Genomic DNA, 24,114 nt, shown 5'->3' with positions numbered 1-24,114 from the left:
TTGTCATCATCAAATTCTTAGTGAGATGAGATGTACTTTTTATTTCAAGACTTGGCAGCTTTTTTCTGAAAAATTTCTGAGAGATGGCTGATATTATTTCAGTTCTCTTGACAGTTCAAGTTAAAAGAAATTTAAACTTCATGATATCTGAAGATGACATTTAAATTCATTACTAAAAAATTCTATTTGGAATACACAGTATCCAAGTTTTTTTCAGTTACTGAACTAAATTCCTGCTCATTTCAGTCCAACTGTGAACCTTAACTTTATCACTTCAAAGAGAAACAAGTTTTTGCTTTTTTGCATTTTTTATAGATTCAACTTTACATATACATTTGTATAAATGGAAATAAAGAATTTATTCCTCTCATCAATAGTAACAACTCTCTAATTCTAATAGGCTTTAACAATAGTGACCCATACAACTAAACTGTTGTCTCTGTTTTTACTATCCGTTTACTTTTAATATAATTCAGTATGCAAGACTTTTCTTTTTTGAATCTGAAAATAAGAAAAGAAATAGGGTATTAAAAATGGGGCACACTTGTGCATTAAAAGATGAGGAATTCAGAGTAAATGCTTTCTACTTACTTTGATTTTGTTCTTTCAATCTCTCTTGTCTCTTCTTCATTTAATCTCTGAAGGATGGATTCCAGGAGAGAAAAATGAAAGTTAATATACTGAGCAACCTGAAAAGGGAAAGAGGAAAAAGAAAGAAGAACAATTTATGTGAGAGGTGATGAGTCAGGAAGGAGCAAAGACCATATTCAGGGTGATGGTATCCATACATCACTGCTAATTTCTTCTGTGTCTTTATCCATGAGGAAAATGCGAGCATTCATTTTGGAAGGTCCCTGTATAAGCCTGTGTAATAGCGGTATGTCTGTCTTCTTTAGTCGTTTCTGCTCTGCAAATAAAAACAAGAATAAATTATAGTTAGAAGCTCATCTTAGAGACAGGAAGAAAAATAATTTATACATTTATTTTCTTTCTTTAGTGCAATCTGGAAGAAAACCTAAAGAATCAAAATGAAAACAAAACCCAGATGCATTCACTTTAAAAAGTAAAATAGGATTAAATTGTTTAAATGAAGTAAATAGGCAATTCTTTTGTTTGCTATAAGACTTGACTTTATATCTTGCTGAATTTCACCTTCAAGATATTCAAACAAGTCTCCAGCCTATGGATTTTTACTATTTCAGTTCACAGAATAATATTTTCCCCCTAATTTTGCTTTTTTGGGGGGCAGGGGGTTGAAGAGTGATGGGACACACCTGGTGATACTCAGAGGTTAGTCCTGGCTCTGCATTCAGGAATTACTCCTTATGGTGCTCAGAGAACCATAAGGAATGCTTGGGATTGAATCCAGGTTGGCTGCATGTAAGGTAAGTGTCCTATCCTCTGTACTATCTCTCTAGTTCCAACAGAATTCTCTCTTTTAAGCTGATTCAGTTTAAAATTTGTAATTATCTTTAGTTCTTTCTTCTTTTATTGAATATCCTAAGATTCTTCCTTAAAATATAAATTCAAAGTGTTTTTTAAAGACCATTATTTTTACTATTTCATTTATCTGTGGTATTTAATCACTTAGTCATAGAATTAGATTTTTTAAAAAAGTTTTCCAATTTGGTATATTCCCAGAATTTCAATTATTTATATTTTTATAATATAAATACTCCTACCACAAAAAGCACTTCAAGTTTGATTATCATGTGTGACAATCAAACGTGATTGTCATGTGTGATTTCAGTTTTTATCAGAGTGAAGAAGGAATCAAATCCTCTTACTTCTTCCTTCCTAAAATATTTTTGAGTTCCTATTATGTTCTAGGCACTATTGAACAAAAATTCATTATAGAGCAAAGCAGAGTAGAATCACTTTTTTTGACATTTTGATGTGGGAGACAGATAATGAACAATAAATGTCAGTAGTAAGTATTTAGAAGAAAAATATAGTGATAATGTACATATATATGCATATAAATGTGTGCTCATGGGAAAAGTTTGCAACTATTAATTATACAGTTAGAAGAGACCTTACTGAATAACTAACATTTGAGTGAAGACCACAAGGATATGAGAGAGAGACCTGAAATGATCTGGATAATATAATTTTCAAGCAAAATAAATAAAATACTTGGGGCCAGTGCAGAACTAACTCAATCGAAGTGTAACAAGGGTCCAAGGTAACTGGCCTGGTGAATATAGTAAATGACAGAGAATGAAGCCCTTGTAAAGACTGGCCTTACACTGAAAAGCAAGGCTCTAGTGGATTTGAGAGGCCTGACCTGGTCTGGCTTTCATATCATTGAAAAACAATCTGGGTCCTATGTTGAAATAGACTCAAGGGGAAAGGGTAGACCAGTTGATTCCTTTCTACATTGTTTACTCATGAAACAATTCCCCTGGGCTCTAGATGTTCCAGAAGTCAGAACTGTTCTTAGTCCCTGGGCGGGGGAAAAAAGTTTAAAAGGTGACTAGAAAACAAAAGTCCAGATTCTCCTTTATTAAAGTGACTTAATCTACCCCGTTTCCATAGATACAGAGTTCACAGATAGAATTCCTCTACCATTTCTGAAGTTATCCTGTTAATTTACAGCCTGTCACTAACCCACATAATATTCTTTTTACTTCTACTTTTAAAGTTAACTGGTTTTTCATTTTAGTTCAAGTCATTTTTGATATTACAGAGAAAGTTTTCTTGCATGATGGCTATGTTCCATGGTAATCTGGGATAATCATTAGAAATACAAAGTCTCACACTGTTCCCCAATCTGGAAGTGGCTGGCATTTAAATTCATTTTCCAGGTAATTCTGAAGTGCACAATAATTTGAGACACACTTATACAGGCCATGGATTTAGCAGTTACAGATGCTAAAATCTACCTGTTTTTATTTTCCATATTATTGCCCAGAACTGGTGCTCTATTAAATCAAAGTACTAAACTGTTCCTTTAATTTCCTTTCATACTGGTTCCTAAAGGTTCTAGTTATGATTATCTTCAGTTATGAACTTCATGTATAAAAGATTTTGGTACAAAAGGTTCAATATGAAATGATTTTCATGGATAATTTTTAAAGTACATTTTTATTGTGAAAATGTACCTTTTCTGATCATAAAATTGTGCATGTTATGGGGGAAGGAAGTGGAGTGATATAGATTAAAGGGTACACATTTTTAGGTATGAGAGGAATAAATTATAAAAAGCTGAAGAGGAATACATTTTGAATAGCACACTGACTATAACTAAAGACATGGTATTTTACATTTAAAAATTGCTAATATATTTTAAAGTTGCTAATAGTAGGTATTAAGCTTCTCACTGCAAGAGAAAGTTAATTATGTGAGGAGATGGATCTGTTAATTACCTTGATTGCACTATATATAAATGTAGCAAATCATCACATTGTATACTTTAAGCATGCACAACTATATATTTTAATTAGCCCTCAATAAATTTTTATTTTAAGCACAAATACTATTACAATAAAAACAATGAAGAAAAAATACAAGGCAGAAACTATAACTAGTAGAATTGGAATCCCTTGCTCTGAGAAAAATCAGCATTATCCTCTAAGCAGCATCCTATCAAACATATCTTTATGCACCACCACAAACTTGGTGTATAAAGGAACTAATATATCCATTTTTAATTGTAAATACACCATATTAAAAAATCATAACTTATTTATTTTATTCTACTAGGTTTCTGTATTGCTCTTCATTCCTGTTTACTTTTCTATATTACAAACCCACTAATTCATATTAATGGCTTGATATTTATCATTCTGTACATGTCTCCCTGATTGTATAAATCTACACAACACATTTAAAAAGGAATTTATAGTTCTTTAAAAAATGAACTATATTAAACACAATTTAATCAAACTTGCATTTTTCACTTAAAATGTTTATTATTACAGAATTTCCTCCAATTGGTATAAATCTAACTCATTACATTTAGTGACATCGTAATAACCATTATTTAGTCATTCCTCTAGGCTGGTGACTTTGCTTTTAGTTTGTTGTAAATAGTCTTGCAGAAAGATTTGAACATTTTAGTTTATTTTTTGGAAATAGAATCTTACCAGCAGAATTGCTGGGTTAAAGTAGCTGTATTCTTTTAAATTATTATAAATATCATTACAATGAATTACAAAAAAAAAGTAAAGACAATCATGTATTTATGTATTATTAAAGGAAAATACCCTTTAACTCTTATCTATAATATGCATCAGTAGAATTATTTCTAATTTTTTTGCCAATATAATTGTGAGATAATACTGAATTGTGACTTTTCTTCCATCTGCTTCCCTGACTGCTTCATGTCCTTAAATTTAAGTTTTCCTAAAAATGTTTACTATCTTAATTTGTTATTTTAAAATTTTTCAATCTTTCTATTTTTATTTTTGATCTTTAGGTATTATGCAAGAACACTTTGTTATTGGAGGTATTAATCTTTCATATATATATATCTATTATATCTAACTTTTTGTAGCCACAGGTGTGTATTGCATGTATTATATGTGATATATACATAGCTTTTATTTAAGGTTTTATCTTATTTTTTGAGCCATACCTCGTGGTGCTGAGAGACCACTCATGGCTCTGTGCTGGGGAATGACACATGCAGTGCTCAGAGATCCCTATATGGTGTGGAATGGGCATTGAGTGGGGGCAGCCACATGCAAGCTAAGTGCTTTTGTCGTGGCCCTTTAAACTTTCACTTTACAAGTATGTTAATTTTAAATATGTTTGGAATCCAGTTTTCATTTCTTATTGTTGCTCTTGCATCAAACCTAGACCAACAAGGTATTCATTAATTTTGTTCATTTATCTTATTTATTTATGGAGTTATAGCACAGAGGGTAGGGCGTCTGCCTTGCATGCGGCCAACCCAGGTTCAATTCCTCCATCCCTCTCAAAGAGCCCAGCAAGCTACTGAGAGTATCCCGCAGAGCCTGGCAAGCTCCCCGTGGCGTATTCAATATGCCAAAAACAGTAACAACAAGTCTCACAGTGGAGACGTTTCTGGTGCCTGCTCAAGCAAATCGATGAACAATGAGACGACAGTGCTACAGTGCTATATATTTTATTCAAATTCTTATTCAAATAATCTGTTAAGGGAATTTTGGAGACTAGCTCACTAGGACTTGGCATTTTGCTGCCCCTTCCCTGAAGCCAGAAAAAGCCAACGTTTTTTACACTAATTTTATTGAGCATAATCTCTTTGACATATAATCATCAGATAACCCAGTGGTGCAGGCAGTCTGTTATTTTTCTTAATTTTTTTCAAGGCCCCTATATAGGTTTCTGGAACTGATAGCATCAGTAATCTTGTTTATTCCAAATAAATGAGAATATTAAAACCACTGGTCAAGATGACTTGAAGGAAGTTTTACTGGGAATAGCCCGGCAAGCTACCGAGAGTATTCGATATGCCAGACACAGTAACAACAAAGTCTCCAATGGAGACGTTACTGGGCCCGCTCGAGCAAATCGGTGATCAACGGGAGGGCCTTTACTTTACTTTACTTAGATGGATCTCTCACTCCATAACCCTCATCCTCATACTCTCCACATCCTTTTGAATCTCTCATCCTGAATTTGGGGAGATAATTCATTGAATTAAGACCTTGCTATTTTCCCAGGTTGGTGCTTCTCAAAATTAATTATCTTAACAAAAACCACTTTACTGACAGTGTTTGGCTTTCTGTGTTACAAATAATATAACTTGGTTTTGCCGGTATGTGACTTTCCTACAAATGTACATTTAAACATGTTCAGTATGGGGATATCCAAAACTTTTATTTAAGTTGGTCCAGATTTTATTCTAATTTGTCACTCCCTGTGAAACTGGCCCAAAAGAATTAAAAAATTAAATACCAGCAAACTCTACTGGGCAGGGTTGTTGAGAATGTAAAGAATGTTTCCCTTCCCTGGTTGTTTCCAGGTTCTGGCTACTGAGAATAGCCCTGCAGTGAACCCAGAAGTGCAGATGGTGTTTCTGCTGTGTGTTTGTGCCCCCAGGGTTTATTTCCAGAAGAGTTTTTGCTGGGTCATATGGAAGCTCGTGATTCAATAAAAATAAATAAATTAAAAATAAATAAATAAAAATATAGCACAGCAGGTAGGGCGTTTGCCTTGCAAGCGGCCAACAGTAATAAGTCTCACAATTTGTTCTGAGATGTTACTGGTGCCCGCTTGAGCAAATCAATGAACAACTGGAGGACAGTGCTACAGTGCTACAATGTTTAATATTCTTTTATTACGTAGGGTTTCTGCTGACTTCATATAAAAGCATATGTTGATCACAATTGCTCTATAGAAATGTAGTTTAACACAAAAATCTTTTTAGACCAACCAAGTTAGAAATATTCATGTCTCTTTGGAATATCAGTAGCACTCTGTTCTTGAACTGAGAGTTTGGAAACTCATAAAGGTAAAGGTAAAGGTAAAGGCCCTCCGTTGATCATCGATTTGCTCGAGCGGGCCCAGTAACGTCTCCATTGGAGACTTTGTTGTTACTGTGTCTGGCATATCGAATACGTCACGGGGAGCTTGCCAGGCCCTGCCGTGCGGGCGAGATACTCTCGGTAGCTTGCCAGGCTCTCCGAGAGGGGCGGAGGAATCGAACTCGGGTCGGCCATGTTGGCCGCTTGTAAGGTGAACGCCCTACCCGCTGTGCTATCGCTCTTTTTTTTTTCAATTCTTATAAATTTGTTTTTTGAATCACCATGAGAACAATTAGAAAGCTTTCAGGTTTAAGTCTCGGTCATACAATAATCAAATACCCATCCCTTCACCAGTGCACTTTTCCCACCACCAAAACCCCCAGTATACACCCCATCCTCCCCCCTCCCCCCTACCTGTGTGCCAGATAATTTCCACATTACTCTCTCTCTACTTTGATTACATTCAATATTTTGACACAGTCCCACCATTATTATTTGGAATTTTCCCCCAACGCTCAGACCCGCCAAAAAAGCAAATTGGACAATTTGTTTTTTATTGCTGATTATGAATAGCACATGATGTCGTGCAGTTGCTATTGTGGCCATGTGATCTTGGAATTCTGAAATGTTAATAATTTAAGTCTGGAGATATTTCTGCCAAAAGCCTCTGGGTTCCGAGATTTGTTAGTGTATCTCTGGGATCATGATTGTTAAGGAGCTTAAGAAGCAGCTGGAGGGGCCGTTCGTGGGCGGCATCTTGGGGTCTCATTGGGGCGAGGGAGGAGAAGGACCAGCTCCACCCCTATTCTGTGAGACCCCACGTGTCTCGTCACTGCTGGCCCGTACCTGACTGTCCAATGGGCTCTGGAAGATGGTGGCAACTAGGCCGCCAGTGGGAATAGGCGAAGGCATGGCACCCTTTCCCACCTGGAGTAGGATGCTTTATTCTTGGTTCTTCTAACACATGCTCCTTTACAGTGCTCTTCAACCCCTTCCTCCCTTTCTTCAGAATGAGGCAAACTATTCTTCCTTGGGTACGGGATTAAAACTTGAATAATATAAAAATATGATTAAAGTCTCTTACCTCCTGTTGAAAAAATAACATACAGTGCAAAATCTTGGGCACTATTTTCAATCTGTCAATGGAAAAAAATGAGCATATTTAAAAATTCTAAGACAACCTGACCCAATATTGTACATTCCTCATTTCCAAATTTTATTCTTAAATAGAAAACCTTCTCTGATCCCCAGGAATTACGTAATTTTTTCAGGACATAATTATGGAAAAGTATTACAAATAGGAAATTTTTTTTCAAAATTAATACATAGATTTATACATACTTTTTCTTCAAAAGTCTGCGTTTATTTAAGTGTCTACAGTTAAATTATACACAAGATGCAATGAACTGCTTAGTGACAAAGATTACCTTGAATTTTTTGAGAAGTTGCTTTATTACTTCCTCCGTAGTCATGCAACTATTTATTCTGACTTTAGTCTCTGATCCAAAGGCTGGTGTGAATATTGATGTCTAGAAAAAAGTTATTGTATAATTTTTAAAATTATATGAAACAAATAAGAATCAGTGAGATTGCCAGTCAAAATTTTTTCTTTCTTGTCTCTTTTTGTTGTAATTATAAGTAAACACGCTTTTACGTAGCATTTATTTTTTCTAGATTAAGGTAGGCAAAAATATCACTAAATAGACATTTCACCAGAGAAACAGATGACAAGAGACCAATGAGAAGATGTTTCTCAACATTTATTATTAGAGAAATGTACATCAAAACCACAATAAAATAACCACAAATGAAAATACGTCATACTGGTTAGAATGATTTATCAAAAAGACCAGTAACAAGCATTGACAAAAAGCAGAGAAAATGGAATGAATGTATACTGTTAGCTGGAAATATAAATTGGCGCAACTGTTACATAAAACAATACTGAGATTTATTTTTAAAGAAGAATGAAAGGAACATAAAAATAGAAATATGATGAATCTTTTAAAATTTTCTGGGTATTTATCGAAAATAAACACTAATTCTATAAAACCTAACACTAACACTATAAAACCCAGCTCCCGGACGCACGATATCTTATTATCTCATTCTTACTTTGGACAACCTGGCAGGCTACCAAATGTAACTTGCCCACAAGGCAGAGTCTGGCAAGCTCCCCGTGGTGTACCCAATATGCCAAATACCAGTAACAATGATGGGTCTCATTCTCCTAACCCTGAAAGAGCCTTGAATATGGCACTTTTTAAAATCTCTGGGCTAGGAAGAAGGAGACGTTACTGGGGCCTGCTCAAGGCAATTGATCAATAATAGGATGATCGTGATTGTAAAACACTAATTCAAAATGCACTCTATATTCACTGTGATACGAGTCACAATAGTCCACATATGGAAACAACCCAAGTGTCCCAAAATTAATGATTATCAGATGAAGGAGATGCAATACATATCCACAATTTTGGAATACTGCTCCGCAGTAAGAAAAGACAAATTCTTGTCATCTGCAACAGTGTATATGGACCTTGAGGGGATTATAATAAATGAAGTAAGAAAGAGACAAATACTCTAAGATTCTGGTCCTGACAGCTTAATGGTAGTTACCAAATGGGCAAGGGGATTATGGGCAAGTATGAAAGATAAAGAGAGTTAATTATATGAGACTGAAAGAAACTGGACTTTCAGAGTTGATCATTACGTGTGGTATATATAGATAAAGTTAAAAACTGCACACTGGAAGCTTAAAATCAAAACGAAGGGGCAGAGAGATAGCTTAGTTTCAGGCACCACAGAGTCCCTACAGAATTGTTAGATGCGGCCTAAAAAAACTAAAACAAAATCAAAAGAAAAACTCTTAGATTTAAGAAACAAAATGTGGGGCACCAGAAAGGCAGCGAGATAGGAAAATTGGGTTAAAAGTAGTTTATAATGCTTTTAGAAAACTAGGCTTTAGATAGGGTCAAATTGTGATGCTGTGTGTCTGAAGCTTCTATAAACGTGATTTCTGTTCAAATATTTAAAGGGATTTGAGAATGTTCCAAACACTTTCACTGTATTATCACTAGATAATTTACAAATCACACATACGTTCTTCAGCATGATTTAATATTTCGAAGTAAACTATTGTAAACTAAAAACAAGTAAAAAGTAAAAAGACTTAAAAAAAAAACTCTCATAGGGTCCCAAAAGATAGTATAGTAGATAGAGCACCTGCCTTGCATGCAGCTGATCCTTAGAACCACATATGGTCCCTTGGAAGAAATGATCCCTGACTGTCAGGTGTGGCCCCAAACCAATCAAACAGCAAACAAACACACAAAACAAAATCATGCCCTAAAATAGGGGACCAGACAACAAGATAGAAAGGATGTGTCATATGTACACAGCAGAAAACTTCATTTTGCTTTGTTTTTGCTTTTTTGGCCACACCTGGAAGTAAGCAGGGCTTACTCCTGCTCTGAGTTCAAGGGTCACTTCTGGTGAGGCTCGGGGGACATGAGGCACCGGATACTAGGCAAATGCTCTCCCTGCTATAACATATCTCTTGGACACAATAGGAGACTTCTACAAGAAAGCATTATTTTTTTCATTTTCAACATGAATAGAATTGGAAGATGTTGAATTAAGTAAAATAAGACATAAAGAGAAGACTAATGTCTAATGCTCACACTTATATGAAGTATACTAGAAATAACAAAAGTAAACAGATAAAAGTACTATAACGCCAATTGTAGAATCTGAATAGCAGAACTAAGATTTCCAGAGTTGGATGTAGGAAAGAAACTCCAAGGATGGAATGTTCAATGTTCCACGGAAGAGAGATATTGGTGCTCTGGTGATGGGCATAGTGGGGTAATGTTCTTCTGAGGTGGTGTGAAAAACATTTTTGAAACTTACTGACATAAATCAGTGTAATCTCAAATAAAAGAAAAATGATGTGTGTGTTTACACAATGACTAATATATCTATTTAGGGAATTTAATATGTAAGTAATTTAGTGGTTATTTTAATTCCTTAGAGTAATGATATTATTCCAAAGAATAAGATAGACTTCTCAAATAATTATTGATTTAACATAGCTATTCAGTGCCAAAATATACTTGCTTTATAAATACCAATTTTATCCTTATGACACTATAAGTGGACAACATTAACTTTAAAATCTTTGATACAATGATGTATATTAAAATTAAAAAATAACAATGAGTAGAAGAAACTCACAACTTAGGCCATTGATGGCATTTGTGTAACCATGGCACCTTTCTTAAAGGAAATATGACAACATGTCATTCAGGACATGAGAAAAGCAAAAAAAAAATTCTCCTTTATTAAGGAGCAAAAAGCATGTAATTGGAATGTGTATCTTAAAATAAAAAGGTCACTAAGTGGATTAATTTTCATTTTATGTTTGATCTCCAAGGACTTCAAAACTAGAAATGGGTGGGTTCAGACGACGTGTAGGTGGGTAGTTTTTTTGGGGGGCGGGCTCAACAGAATATTAGATGAATGCTTTATTGGCAGAATGGTGACTATATATGAGTATGTATCGGCATAGCATTTGTGTGATCTGGAATGAATTTTTTCAGTTATTTTAATGTAAAAATAGGAAAATCCAATGCTTGTGGAAATTGAAAAGCTTGAGTAAGCTACTCTGTCACATTTAGCAATCCTCAAGAAATACCTTAATTAAACAAAAATGTTCTCTGGAGACCTGAGGATTTATAGGTTAATCCTTCACTAAAGCCAGGGTGTCTTAAATATATGTTTTGTTGCTATTTATATAAAGAACACTCATGGTATTCAGAAATAGCACTAGATTAGGATTCAGCAAATCTACATTAGTATTTATGAACTCCAACTTTGTTAATTTAGCATTGAAAAATGAAGAAGTCTCAACATTTTCTCCTATGAAAAGTATAACTAGAAATAGATGACAGCCAAGACCTATTCTAAAGAGTCAACATACAATTCATCTAGGATCATAATTTTTTAGTTTTATTTTAAAAGCATATTCCCGAGGGGAAATTACAAGAGGATCTCAGGGATCCAGAGGACACTCCCAACAATTCTCAGCCAACTGAGCTTGACAGTTCAAAGCTAGGCCTGAGAATGGCGTGCTGAACTCCTTAGGGGGCTTCACAGTTACAGGTGGAAATGCGCAGGGGACCACGTGATACCAGGGATTGTACTGGGTTCAGGAAACCAGGACAATTGGACATTGGCAGTGACATATCTATGTAAGACTGGCAGTATGACTGTATGTCCAGAACATGCCTTAACTCCTCCCCAGCTCTCAAATCATGTTTTATGTAAACTTTGTTGATCAAAACACATAATATGACTTATAAAATTATGTACTATTTTATATTTTTAAACATACTACAGGTCAAGTTATATTCATATCTTATCTCGGAGAGCCCAGCAAGCTACCAAGAGTATCTTGCCTGCACGGTAAAGCCTGGCAAGCTACCCCTGACGTATTCAATGTGCCAAACACAGTAACAACAAGTCTCACAATGGAGATGTTACTGGGCTCTCCTGAGCAAATCGATGAACAATGGGAGGACAGTGCTATAGTGCTTATCTACAGTGATTAAAATTTCTCTAATGTTAATGTTATCCACAGCTAACAATATAGCTATCATGGGTTTTAATGAAATAGAAATGTACCTTCTGACCGTATCAGCATACATTTACACATGCCCATCATTACATTCCCATTGATTGAGTATTGAGGTATTGGGCTTTTCTTTGTTTTGCTTTTTACTAGTTATTAAATTGCAGTGAATTACATCTGAAATATCTATAGTCACAGCTTAATCTCTTTCAATCGACAATAAAGTAAAAAAAAAGTAAAGTAAAGGCCCTCCCGTTGATCGTCGATTTGCTCGAGCGGGCCCAATAACGTCTCCATTGGAGACTTTGTTGTTACTGTGTCTGGCATATCGAATACTCTCGGTAGCTTGCCGGGCTCTCCGAATCGACAATAAAACTATGGTAAATTGAGTTCTTCCTTTTTGCCAGGAATGTTGCTAAGGGTTTACTTGATTTTAATCCCACCAACAACCTTATACTGTAGGAAAAATGAATGAGCAAAGATTAAAAGATTAACTAAGGTGTTGGAGATGTAGGTCACTTATAGAACTTTTGCCTGTAGAAGACCTATATTTATTCCTGGCATGACAAAAACAACAAAAATAACAAGTCACCTTTTCCCCAATATAAAAATTTTTAAACTTTGCTCAGCAAGAATTTGAATCAGATTGTCAAGCTGCAACCTTCAAGCACTTAACCTTTTAACTGCTGTTCTTCACTACTGACTTTGTGCCAATTTCCTTCTTAGCCTAGGATACCATCTCAAAACTTCTCCTTCGGAACAATGTAGCTCTCATAATCTTCTGTGACACAAAACTCCCCACAAGACAATGACATATCTTGTCAATTCTGAGAAGAAACTAGAACAATTGGCAGTGGAAAATCTGTGTAGCATTGTCAGTGTTACTTTATGTTCAGGAGAAAATTTTTGTGCTAGAAAAATGTCTAATTTTAACAAGTAATTCAGAAGAGATGTTTATTCCCACCATTGTTGAAAGGTATATTAAAAGAACTTCTATTTTATACTTTGGATTAAAGGTCTTAGGATGGTATTTGGGAAGAGTAAGTCTTTTACATGTTTATTAAATGAATGGGTGAAGGACTACTCATGTACTTACAAGAAAACCATAGAGTTCTAGAAATAAATGATTTTTCAGCTCTGAAAATGGTATTTCAGCAAAGTAAAATAACTTAGAGATGTTATGAAAAAGAACTTGTAATATCTACTACTGTAAATAAATTACAAATTTCTTATAATAAATATGATGTCATTTTATAAAAAATTATATCTACCATACAATCATAGTTCTATAAAAATATATTTATTAGTTCAAAAACTAAAAGAAAATATTATAAAATGGGAAAATTAATTTACTGGAATTAATAGGTCTGCAGCTTTTTATTTTGATTTAAATATTGATATTAAAGGCACTTTGAACCAATGGTAAAAATAATATTTTAAAGACATTTGTTGATGCATTGGTTTCTTTGCCTAAGCTCTGAGCTCCATATCTTTATTTTTCCTGTGCTTAGTGCAGGCCCTGCCAGAGAAAATTCACTCAATGATAGTTTAGAGTTGGGTTCTGGAGTCAGACAAATGTGAATTTGAATTCAGACCATAATACAGGGGCAAAGATAGCTACTTCATGGATTATTTTAGTAATTAATGAGACATGAATCAAAAATTGGTCTAAAAACACCCCCAAAGAGCACTCAATAACTATTAGAGAGACTCGTCCTACTACAATTACTAGCTTTAACTGCAGTTTAAGAGAGCAGTATCCTTAGCACAAGACAATGTTCAAAATGATCATAGAAACTCATACTGACTCTGTGGTTGTAAAAGTGTCCATTAATGGAAGCTCTGTGGTTCTGCCTGTCTTTTCTGTCCGTCAACGGAGGCTTCATCCTTTTCCTCACCAGTGCTGCTTCACTCATGGTCCGATAGAGCAAGGGGGATTCTGGCTCTTCCGTTGCATGAGGCTTCAGAGTGTTGCTGTGATAAGGTAAATAATCTGGAAAGAATAAGGATTATAAACCTGGATCATTTACTGCTTGGTTCTTTATGTCACATGCCATGGAAGATATTAGTTTGTCAAATTCTATACGAATTCATGCAATGTTCACATAGATTTCTCTTTTTGAAGAAACGTGATACAACTGAAGTTGTTAATACCAATCTTTGTATCTGCAGTACCAAAAACTATCCATAATACAGTACTAACATCTACAGAAACATTTACTAGATTAATATGTACATGCGTATATATATATATGTACCTGGTAGTATAGTTGTATGACATTATATGAGGTTTGAAAGTTGGGTTTATTTTACTTATTATTGTTTTACTTATTATTGTTAACATTGTTCCATTAAAGTGTTTGGCTCATTTAGTATAATTTTGAATACATTTTGAAAACATTTTATGTGCTGGGCTCTCAGTAGGGGAAAAAAGGCTATTTGTAAAATTTGCTCTTTGGCCCTTGTGCAATGTTTGAAAACTTGAATTATGATAAAGAATCGCCTATAATTATATAACAATTTAGCTAAATAAAAAATGATTCACCCTGCCTAAAAAGTCTTGCTTCGCTTAAAATGAACAAAAAATAAAATGCACAATTGAGTCTGAGAGTCTTGGTCTAGCATAAGAAAGTATTGAGTAAAGTAATTCTAATCCTTCAGGAAATTGTTGATTTTATGCATGAACATTTTATTCAAATCATTAACTTTAATAAATCTAAGCAACTTGATATAATTTAAATAAATCATAGTTTTGAAGGAAAGTTCTTAAACATCATATTATCCCTGCAGTACTATTTATATGTTTTTAAGGGAATTTTTCAACATATAAAGTTAGTATTAATTATCAATCTATAATATTATATTTCAGAGAAAAATGTAGGAGTTATGATTCACAGTAATTTTAAGAAGAGTCTTTTTTTCCATTAATAAAAGTTTCATACAAACCTTCCCCAGAACTCATTGCTTCGGGCTCTGGAATCTGGTTCCTGTCCAGCTCACTAATATGATACAGGTCATCAAATTCTCCCCAGCGTGTCATTCTTCTGAAAAATAATAAATCTTATCACAGCAATTCTATCTGTGATGAGCATCCAAATGATTTTTTTTCATATTTCAGTATTAGAATCAATGACTTTCACTTCAATAGGTACCTTGAACATCTTAAATGATAGTAATTAAAATAGTTTTTACATTAACTTTCAGTATTTATTTTAAATACTTCCTGTATTTGTAGGGCTGGAGCAATAGCACAGCAGTAGGGCGTTTGCCTTGCACACGTCTAGCCCGGCCGAGCTGGGTTCGATTCCTTGGCCCCTCTAGGAGAGCCCGGAGAGCCACCGAGAGTATCTCGCCCACACGGCAAAGACTAGCAAGCTCCCTGTGACGTATTCGATATGCCAAACACAGTAACAACAAGTCTCACAATGGAGATGTTACTGGGCCTGCTCGAGCAAATCGATGAACAACGGGAGGACAGTGCTACAGTGCCTGTATTTGTTTTGAGCATCTTGACACAAAATTTCAGTCAGAAATGGAAGCAGAAGGTTATAGAGGTTCTACGAAATGTGCAAAATGATATTAACAGTGACCAACATAATCCATTTTTGCATAGACATCTCACAAAAATGGATACAAAAATGCTCATTCTAGCAACATATATTGAGTTTCTCTTTGGCAAACTGTTGTGGTTAAAGCATAGTTTCTGAGACAGTAATCACCATCATTTGTATAGATATTATGGTGTGCCAGGAACCATTAGGAATCCAGTATATTCCTGATCTCTCTAGATTAATTGGTGATATTATTGCTAAAATCAGTTCTATACTTTAATGTGTCTTTACATAATCTGTTTCTCTTATGACTAAAAATATTTTGTCCATAGGGGATTTTTGGTTTCAACACGACTCAAATGTCACTAGTGATAGCAACAAAAATAATCACTAATAGGAGTGAAAATGAATATGAATAGACAGGATTCTTTACTTCCTGGATCACTAAATTCTTTTAAATCTTTTCCACAACTTTATATCATTTTAAGCTTGTGACAGGTTTTTTAAGTGGATAAAATCACCCTAACATATGTATTCATTAAATTTTTAGTAATCTCTGCTATATAGAGCACAGCTATCAAAGTAAATATAAATGTAACACAACAGAGAATAATTCAGGTCCTGGCTCAGAATTTAATTATTCTTTTGTTTTGAGGCGGGGTAGGAGGGTGTGTGGGTCATATCTAGCAGAGCTTAGGTCTTACTCCTGTCTCTATATTCAGGGATCATTCAGGGGACCATATGTGATGCCAGGATCAAACCCAGGGTAGCTGTGTGTAAAAGCATGCACTTTAACCCCTGTACAATTTCTTCAGATCCCTAATTTAATTATTCTTAGCAGATAAAACATCTTTTCCCCCAAACTATAGGCGATTAACCAATGGAGACAGTTAAATTTATCATAGGAAGAGAATTAGCAATGGAAAAGATAGAATACAAACAAAAAAAAACAGACATCTACTGCTTTTTCATATGGAAAAGTATGCTCAAGAATGCCAGGCAGGTAATATAATTTAATAATAAGCCTACCAGACTTGACATCTGTCCTCGTAATCTGACTATTTAGTTGTATTATGCAAATACAGGGAAACAAACATTACTCGATATATGCAGCGTCTGAAATCTTCCTAGGATCTTATCAGAAAACACCAATTTTTAGTTCTATATTGTGTGATTCGAAGTGTTACCATACACAACTATGCACATAACAAAGCATAAAGATGGGTACCAATAATTTTCAAAAGAAAACTGGCCTGAACTACAGAAATGTCAATTAGTTTAATGTGTTCAAGCATGGAATTGTTTGTGTTTCCCTGACCAAGTTTTAGGACATGTACCATTAGCATTTACACAAATTGGTTTACCATTTACTCAGAGGGAAGGCTTTCTAATGAATTGCAAAATATAAAGGAAGTAGAAATTTGATAGACAAATAGAAGATAGTTATTTACCTACCTATATTGTTAGACGGAAAACACTATTGATGTTAATTCAAATGTACACCTTTCCATCCCTGCTCTTCTGCCACTGGCTGAAACATGGCCAAAGTTGACTTTCGAAAGACATTATAAACAGAAAGAAAAACTAGTCTGGGGCAAGCAAACAGAACCTCAATAAATTTTTTTAAAAAAATTTTCCAAAACAAAATACAAAGATCATATATGAGAGATCAAAGTAATGCCCATAACATTGGTGACCTAAATGCTCACAAGCGGGCAAAGATCAAACTGACTCTGTTAAGATTCTCTCGAGCCCATTAAGTTGACTCACTATGACTCACTTCAATGATAATAATTTTTTAAAAAAATCTTGCAGGATAGGATAATGATTTCCTCAAAGGAGAACCAAAAACACAACATTGCATGTCTTATGCAGCTGAGCACACAGTTACCACATCCTTTACTTAACGTAGTCAACAGACATGAAGTCTGTAATCCCAAGAGAGCGTAAGAGTAAGGCCCGCCCACAGAAACCCATTATAGGAAAGGCAACGTGAAGCACTTTGTAAGGTGAGGGGATAATTTATTTGTTATTCAATTTTATATCAGGCTCAGCATTTATATAACTTTAAAGATGGCAAACCAAATGGACTGCAGTGACAATGGGCAGGGCACTTTGCCTTGCATACAACTGAGCTGGGGTTCCGTCCCCGGCATCCCATATTGTCTCCTGAGCACAGTCAGGAGTGATTCCTGAGTCCAGAGCCAGGACTAACCTATGAGCATTCCCTGATGTGCTCATAAACAAAAATCAAGCATCAAACAAAACAGTTGGCAACCAGAATAACTGTGTACGATTGTACTGAGACAAAGAATTATACTTTAGCTGACTATGAACGCTACAAGGAACCAAAAGAAGAGGCAAACGTGATGATATTCCATCTTTCTGCTGAAATTTTTAGCTGTTTCCACAAAGAATTATTTAATCAAAATTGAATCACACCTTGTCAGAAGGGGGTAGCAGGTGGGGAGGGAGGAGAGGGACTGTTTCTGGCAATTCTTAATATCAGAAATACCTGGTACACTGTAAGTGGGCACTTTAAACGCTTTCTTATTAGCTCTTATTACTGTGTTAAAAGGCAAGCAAAGTTTACTATGATAGTCTTTATTACTTTAAAGGACAATTATTGTTTTATTTACAATGATGTTGTGATAAATAACAAACTGATTCTATAGAATGTGTATCGTGATGATGTTAATTTATAATCTATTCTATATATGGAAAGGTATCAGTATTACCTTGCCCACCTGGTCTCTTGAAATTCAAATGAGGATTTCAAAGAACAGGTGATTTGAATTTTAAATTGGGAAAATGAAGAATATCTTGGAATAGCCATTCAAATAATTATGAATTTATGTAATTATATAAGACCTTTATGCATCTCTTAACATCTCATACTGTTCCATATTTATCAGGCTTTTTTATCCAAATAATTAAGACGCATCAAAAGCAACTGACTATTCAAAAAACTTTGCAGTGAGTTCATAAATAATACGAAGGACAGGAAGTTTGGTAAACTCATATATTGTATAATTTTAAAAAAACAGGACCTGTGTAATTTATTTTTTTAAAAAATTTTATTAGAGAAACACCATGAGGTACAGTTGTAGACTTACAAATTTTTGTGCTTGGGTTTCAGTTATACAATGATCGAGTACCCATCTCTCCAACAGTGCCCATTCACCACCAGAATACTGATACTGAGGGATACTGATCCCAGTATCCCTCCCACCATCCCACCCTGCCTCTGTGGCAGGCCATTCCCTTTTGTTCTCTCTCTCCTTTTGGGTGTTATGGTTTGAAACAGAGGTATTGAGTGGCAATCATGTTCGGTCTATAGACTACTTTCAGCACTCATCTCCCATCCTGGGCAGATCCTCCCCACACCCTTTACTTGGTGTTCTCTTCTCTATCTGAGCTGCCTTTTCCCCCAGCATGTACAGCTGGCCTCGAAGCCATAAAGTGAATCACCTGGTACTTATCTCAACTATTCTTGGGTGTTAGTCTCCTATTCTGTTACTTTATATTTCACAAATGAATGCAATCTTTCTATGTCTGTCCCTTTCTTTCTGATTCATTCAGCACAGCGGTAGGGCGTTTGTCTTGCACGCAGCTGGCCTGGCCAAGCCAGGTTCGATTCCTCTGCCCCTCTTGGAGAGCCTGACAAGCTACTGAGAGTATCTCGCCCACATGGCAGCTCCCTGTGGCGCATTCGATATGCCAAACACAGTAACAACAAGTCTCACAATGGAGATGTTACTGGACCTGCTCGAGCAAATCGATGAACAATGGGAGGACAGTTCACTTTCCATGTAGAACCTTCATGACTTCATCTTTTCTAACAGCTGCTCCCATTTGACCCAGCAATACCACTCCTGGGAATATATCCCAGAGATGCAAAAAAGTATAGTCGAAGTGACATCTGCACTTGTTTTTTCATTGCAGCACTGTTTACAATAGCCAGAATCTGGAAAAAGCCCGAGTGTCCAAAAACAGATGACTGGTTAAAGAAACTGTGGTACATCTACACAATGGAATACTATGTAATTTATACTTTTAAATGATACTCTCAGCACTTTGAATCATCATTCCATTAGTCAACTAGCACTGAAGGTGAGAGACACGGGGCTTTATTAGGCTGCCTAAGTTTGTGATTTCCTCTTTCATATGTCCTGGAACACACTTAAGTCATCAGTATTCTTTAACTTGGATGAAGTTAAGTCAACCAAGATGTAGGCATCTGTATGGGAGTCCCTTTTGGGATATGGTCAAAAGTAGTAGATGATGGAAAGAGTGTTGTCACAATAGAGTAAAAATGATTTAACACATTTATGTGATTAGGTAAGTACTCTGTTAGAGATAAAGAAGAGTTGTGAGTAGCTTATGTTTAGGTTTACTGGAGAGCATGTTACTTAACCCAACTTTTGATGGACTAGTATGAGAGTGAACAAAATAAAAGTCAAGAATCAGATAGATTGTCAAGAAAACATAAATGAAGTAAGGAACTGAATCATATGCACAGAGAACTGCAAAATATCAGCATTGTTGCCCACAACGCTTGAGAAAGATTGACCAGGTACAAGGCACCGTGGTGCTTCAATGATTTACTGAAGGAAAGGTCAAACTTTATTCAAACTGATAGCTGATTTTCCTTGGAGATTGTCAAAGTTGGGAAACAATTCTGGGCACTCTCTCTTTATTCTATCCTCTGCTCAAATTCAGAACCCCACAATATCGAGTTATGAATGGGAGAACAGACAAGGAGAAAACTTGGTATCCTTACATATAAATAAAACCAAGAGGAGTTGGAAAAATAAGGATTCGAGTAGAAAAAAAGTGAAGGTGAAAACTAAAACCAAAAGTTTTATTTCTGCTTTGAATTTTGTTACGTTTTCTAAAAATTGTGAAGAATAATGAAACAAAATGAACTCAACCTCAGAGAAAACAGTTGTGTGCATTTATGGAGCTTAAATTGTCATTTTCTGTGCCCTACTTCACAGAATCATGGCAATTAGGAAAGTAAGTCTTTAAAAAGCAGCATTCAAGGTTTTCAATTCTGGTTTCATTATTTTCCCACATCTAAAGAGTGAAGAAATTGCAATTTTATCCCTTCTTTCTGATGATCAGGATAGGACTAGTAAATTCTTGCATTTTGATTGTCTCTTCTAACAGAAATGTTGTCTTCCTGTGTCAGAGTACAGAGGAATAGAGAAACAGTAAAGCAGAGAGAAGTCAAGAACACTATAGGCTCTGGAACCCAATATGTGATCCTCAGTTCAGTTCTGACAATGTGAGCTGGAGATCTTGCATAAAGTCCCGAATTTCTCAGAGCCCTTCTTCCGAGGCTTACCGGGAGATTAAATGAGATCAAGTATATTCACTTAGTAGTGCTCCCATCTTGAGAGTGCATATAAAAAAGAGAGAGAAGAACATGAATATCATTGTATAAAAATCATGAAAGATATGCTTACCCTTTGCAAAAGACATCTGGTGACTTCAACATAGGGATTTGCTTCTCATCTTGTATTTTCAGCTGAATAGGCCGTTTTACTCCCCAAGAAATGTCCAGCATTCCTTCAACAACTAGGTTATCATCTTCAGTCTAGGAAAGAAATCAGTAGTCTTGATCATTGCTTCATAATTTTTGAAAGGGCCATGTCACAGTTAGCACTGTTGGGGGCGACACTCAGTTCTACACTCTTGGGTTGTTCCTGGTTGGTGGTCAAAACATCTTGCAGTGCTGGGTTTCAAAATTGCATTGTTTTTGTATTAATTAATAAAGGTAAATGTGTTAACTGCAATTAAAGATGAAAGTTAGTCTGTAAGACATATCAATATATATTAAACTCCAGTTTAGATCATTAATTTTTCAATTTATCCACAAAACAATTCTACTTTTGAACCATGTTTTTTGTTTCTTGAAAATATTTGTAATCAGCAAAGTTTCACACTACACTCCAGTGAGGCAATGGAGACAGATATGATCTCTTAACAGTGTAATTTTTCAATTAAGTGTAAGTTCAATTCTCTAATTCTGTTTAACTTTAATATTAAAGTAGGATTAAAGATGAAACTTCAAAATTAGAAGAACACCTATTGAAGGATTTCCTGACTTTTCTCATTTTTAAATAGGAAAAAAATTAGCTCATAAAATTATTAGGTAGTATGTAGGTAGGAGGAAAGTATATTAGGTAGGAGTAATGAAATGACATGTGAGAACACAGTATGAAATGTAAATAATAGTTTTTAAAATGTCAATAATATTTGATAACTTTTATAAACATTATGACAAAGGAAGATTTCAGACAAAGCAAAATTATTAAACATATTAAATACTTATTCTATGACTATAAATATTAATAGCAAAGCATTCTCCTATAGACCTTATTTTCTAATCAATTTTTCTCTGTCATATGTGAAGGTCTTTTTCTCTTATGAAAGCAAGTGTTATTTTCCTAATGGAAAATTGGGCAAATAAAGAAACCAGAATTGAAAGCCTGGGAAAAAGTCCACATGCATATGGTCAACTGATTTACAACAAAGGAGCCAAGAGCAACCAATAGAGCAAGCAAAGCCTGTTTAATAAATGGTGCTAGAAATACTACATAGCTTCACATAAAAGGGAAATGCAAATGAAAACCACACAATAAGATATCATCTCAGACCTGCAAGAAGGATATTTGTCCAACAAACAAGAAATAACAGTTGGAGAAGATGTGGAGGGATTAGAACCCTTGTACTCTGTTGGCAGTTCTTAATAGCCACTACGGAAAGTGGTATGAACATTCCTCAAAGAATTTAAAACAGGGGCCCCCTGAGCACTTCCAGGGTGGTCCAGATGATCGCCAGCACCAGCGCCCAAGCATCACTCTATCCTCTTGCCCTTGAATTGAATCACCATCTGGATGGCCCAGAGTCTCGAGGAAGAGCTCCTGATAAGAATTTAAATTGAAATTCCAAATGATTCAGTTATCCCACTTCTGGGTATTTATCTGAAAATTAAAAAACACTACTTCAAAGAGTTACATAAAAAAATAAAATCAAAGGGAAAGAAAATGGCTGGGCATGAGGCTAGGTATTATAGTACCCATATGTATAAGGCCCTGAGTTTGATCCCTGGCAACACACACACACACACACACACACACACACACACACACACAAAGACACATGATATATATGTATCCTCATGTTCATCGTAGCATTATTTTGGGGTGGGAGGGAACCTCCAACTGGTGCCTAGGTGACTCTTCTTATTAAAATAAAAAATGAAAGAATGAAAGTATATACACCTAAAAACAGAAAAAAAATAATTCCAGGACTTTTCTAAGTTGTTTCATTGACACCTTAAAATTTGTTATGATGGGGCTGGAGCAATCAAATGGGCTGGTCACGTAATGAAATTTAGAGACGACTGCTGGACTAGAGCCGTTACCGACTGGATTCCACGGGATGTCAAAAGACCACGTGGCCGCCCACCTACCAGATGGTCAGACTTCTTCATCAAGATCATGAACGATCGGTTTGAGGCTCTTCGTGTTCCTAGAATGAACAGACACCATTGGGCTACACTAGCACGCGACAGGACAAATGGAGACGTGACTGGAGTCCGCTCGAGCAAATCGACGATTAACGGGAACTCAAGTGATCAAGTGATGGAGGGGCTGGAGCAATAGCACAGTGGGTTTGGTATTTGCATTGCAAGTGACCAACCCGGGTTCGATTCCCAGCATCCAATATGGTCCCATGAGCACTGCCAAGAGTAATTCCTGAGTGCAGAGCCAGGAGTAACCCCTGTGCATCTCTGGGTGTGACCCAAAATAAGCAAATAATAATAATAATAATAATAATAAAATTTGTTATCATGATATAGTAAACATTAATTGAAATGAAACTCATTCATTTTAACAAATCAAACTGTGCTATAGACAAATCAAATTTGAACAATTTTCCTCTGGTAGAGACACGAGATATCTTTAAATTTCTCCATTACAAATGATACGAGCATCACCTCCTCCTATATGCATTCCAGTGCATTATAAGAAAATATTGGGATAAGTTTCAAGTGAATCTGCTACTAAAAAGATATTTGTGGACTTTTAAGAAAGCAGAAAGCAAATGAGTCATTATAATTTTTGTTCGTTTTTTGGGGACCACATCCAGCAGGATGCAGGGATTACTCCTGCCTCTGAACTCAGGAATTACTCCTGCTGGGCTTGGGGAACCATCTGGGATGCCCGTGATCAACCCGAGTCAGCCTGTACATGTCACTGCTGTGTCATTGCTCTGGCCGCCTACAATTATTTTTATTATTTTAAGTAAATAGATTTTATTTGGAGGATTTATAGGTATGGAGGGAAAGAGAGTGAGAGAGTAACGTACTCGAGAGAACACGGGCTTCTCCAAGGGTGGAGAGAGCCCCTATACACATCCTAGCATTAGACAGAAAAGCATGAAAGTACACATCTCAAGAGGG

At 35.6% G+C, this 24,114-nt stretch overlaps 1 protein-coding gene across 1 annotated transcript in view; it reads right to left on the bottom strand.

Moving 5' to 3' along the window:
* Nucleotides 1-425: 425 nt before the first annotated feature.
* RASSF6 (Ras association domain family member 6) overlaps nt 426-24,114 on the bottom strand; it is a 140,700-nt gene continuing 117,011 nt past the window's right edge. The window contains exons 4-11 of the mRNA XM_056111165.1: nt 21,110-21,240; nt 15,034-15,128; nt 13,896-14,080; nt 7,883-7,984; nt 7,540-7,591; nt 789-907; nt 592-689; nt 426-501 (exon numbers count right to left, since the gene is read on the bottom strand). Coding sequence (XP_055967140.1) covers nt 426-501; nt 592-689; nt 789-907; nt 7,540-7,591; nt 7,883-7,984; nt 13,896-14,080; nt 15,034-15,128; nt 21,110-21,240 — 858 coding nt within the window. The remainder of the gene's footprint in view (nt 502-591; nt 690-788; nt 908-7,539; nt 7,592-7,882; nt 7,985-13,895; nt 14,081-15,033; nt 15,129-21,109; nt 21,241-24,114) is intronic.

The sequence above is a fragment of the Sorex fumeus genome, unplaced genomic scaffold (assembly GCF_029834395.1).
Source record: "Sorex fumeus unplaced genomic scaffold, SorFum_2.1 ptg000013l, whole genome shotgun sequence".
In the NCBI taxonomy this organism is placed as follows: Eukaryota; Metazoa; Chordata; class Mammalia; order Eulipotyphla; family Soricidae; genus Sorex; species Sorex fumeus.
This window is presented reverse-complemented; position numbering and strand designations above follow the sequence as displayed.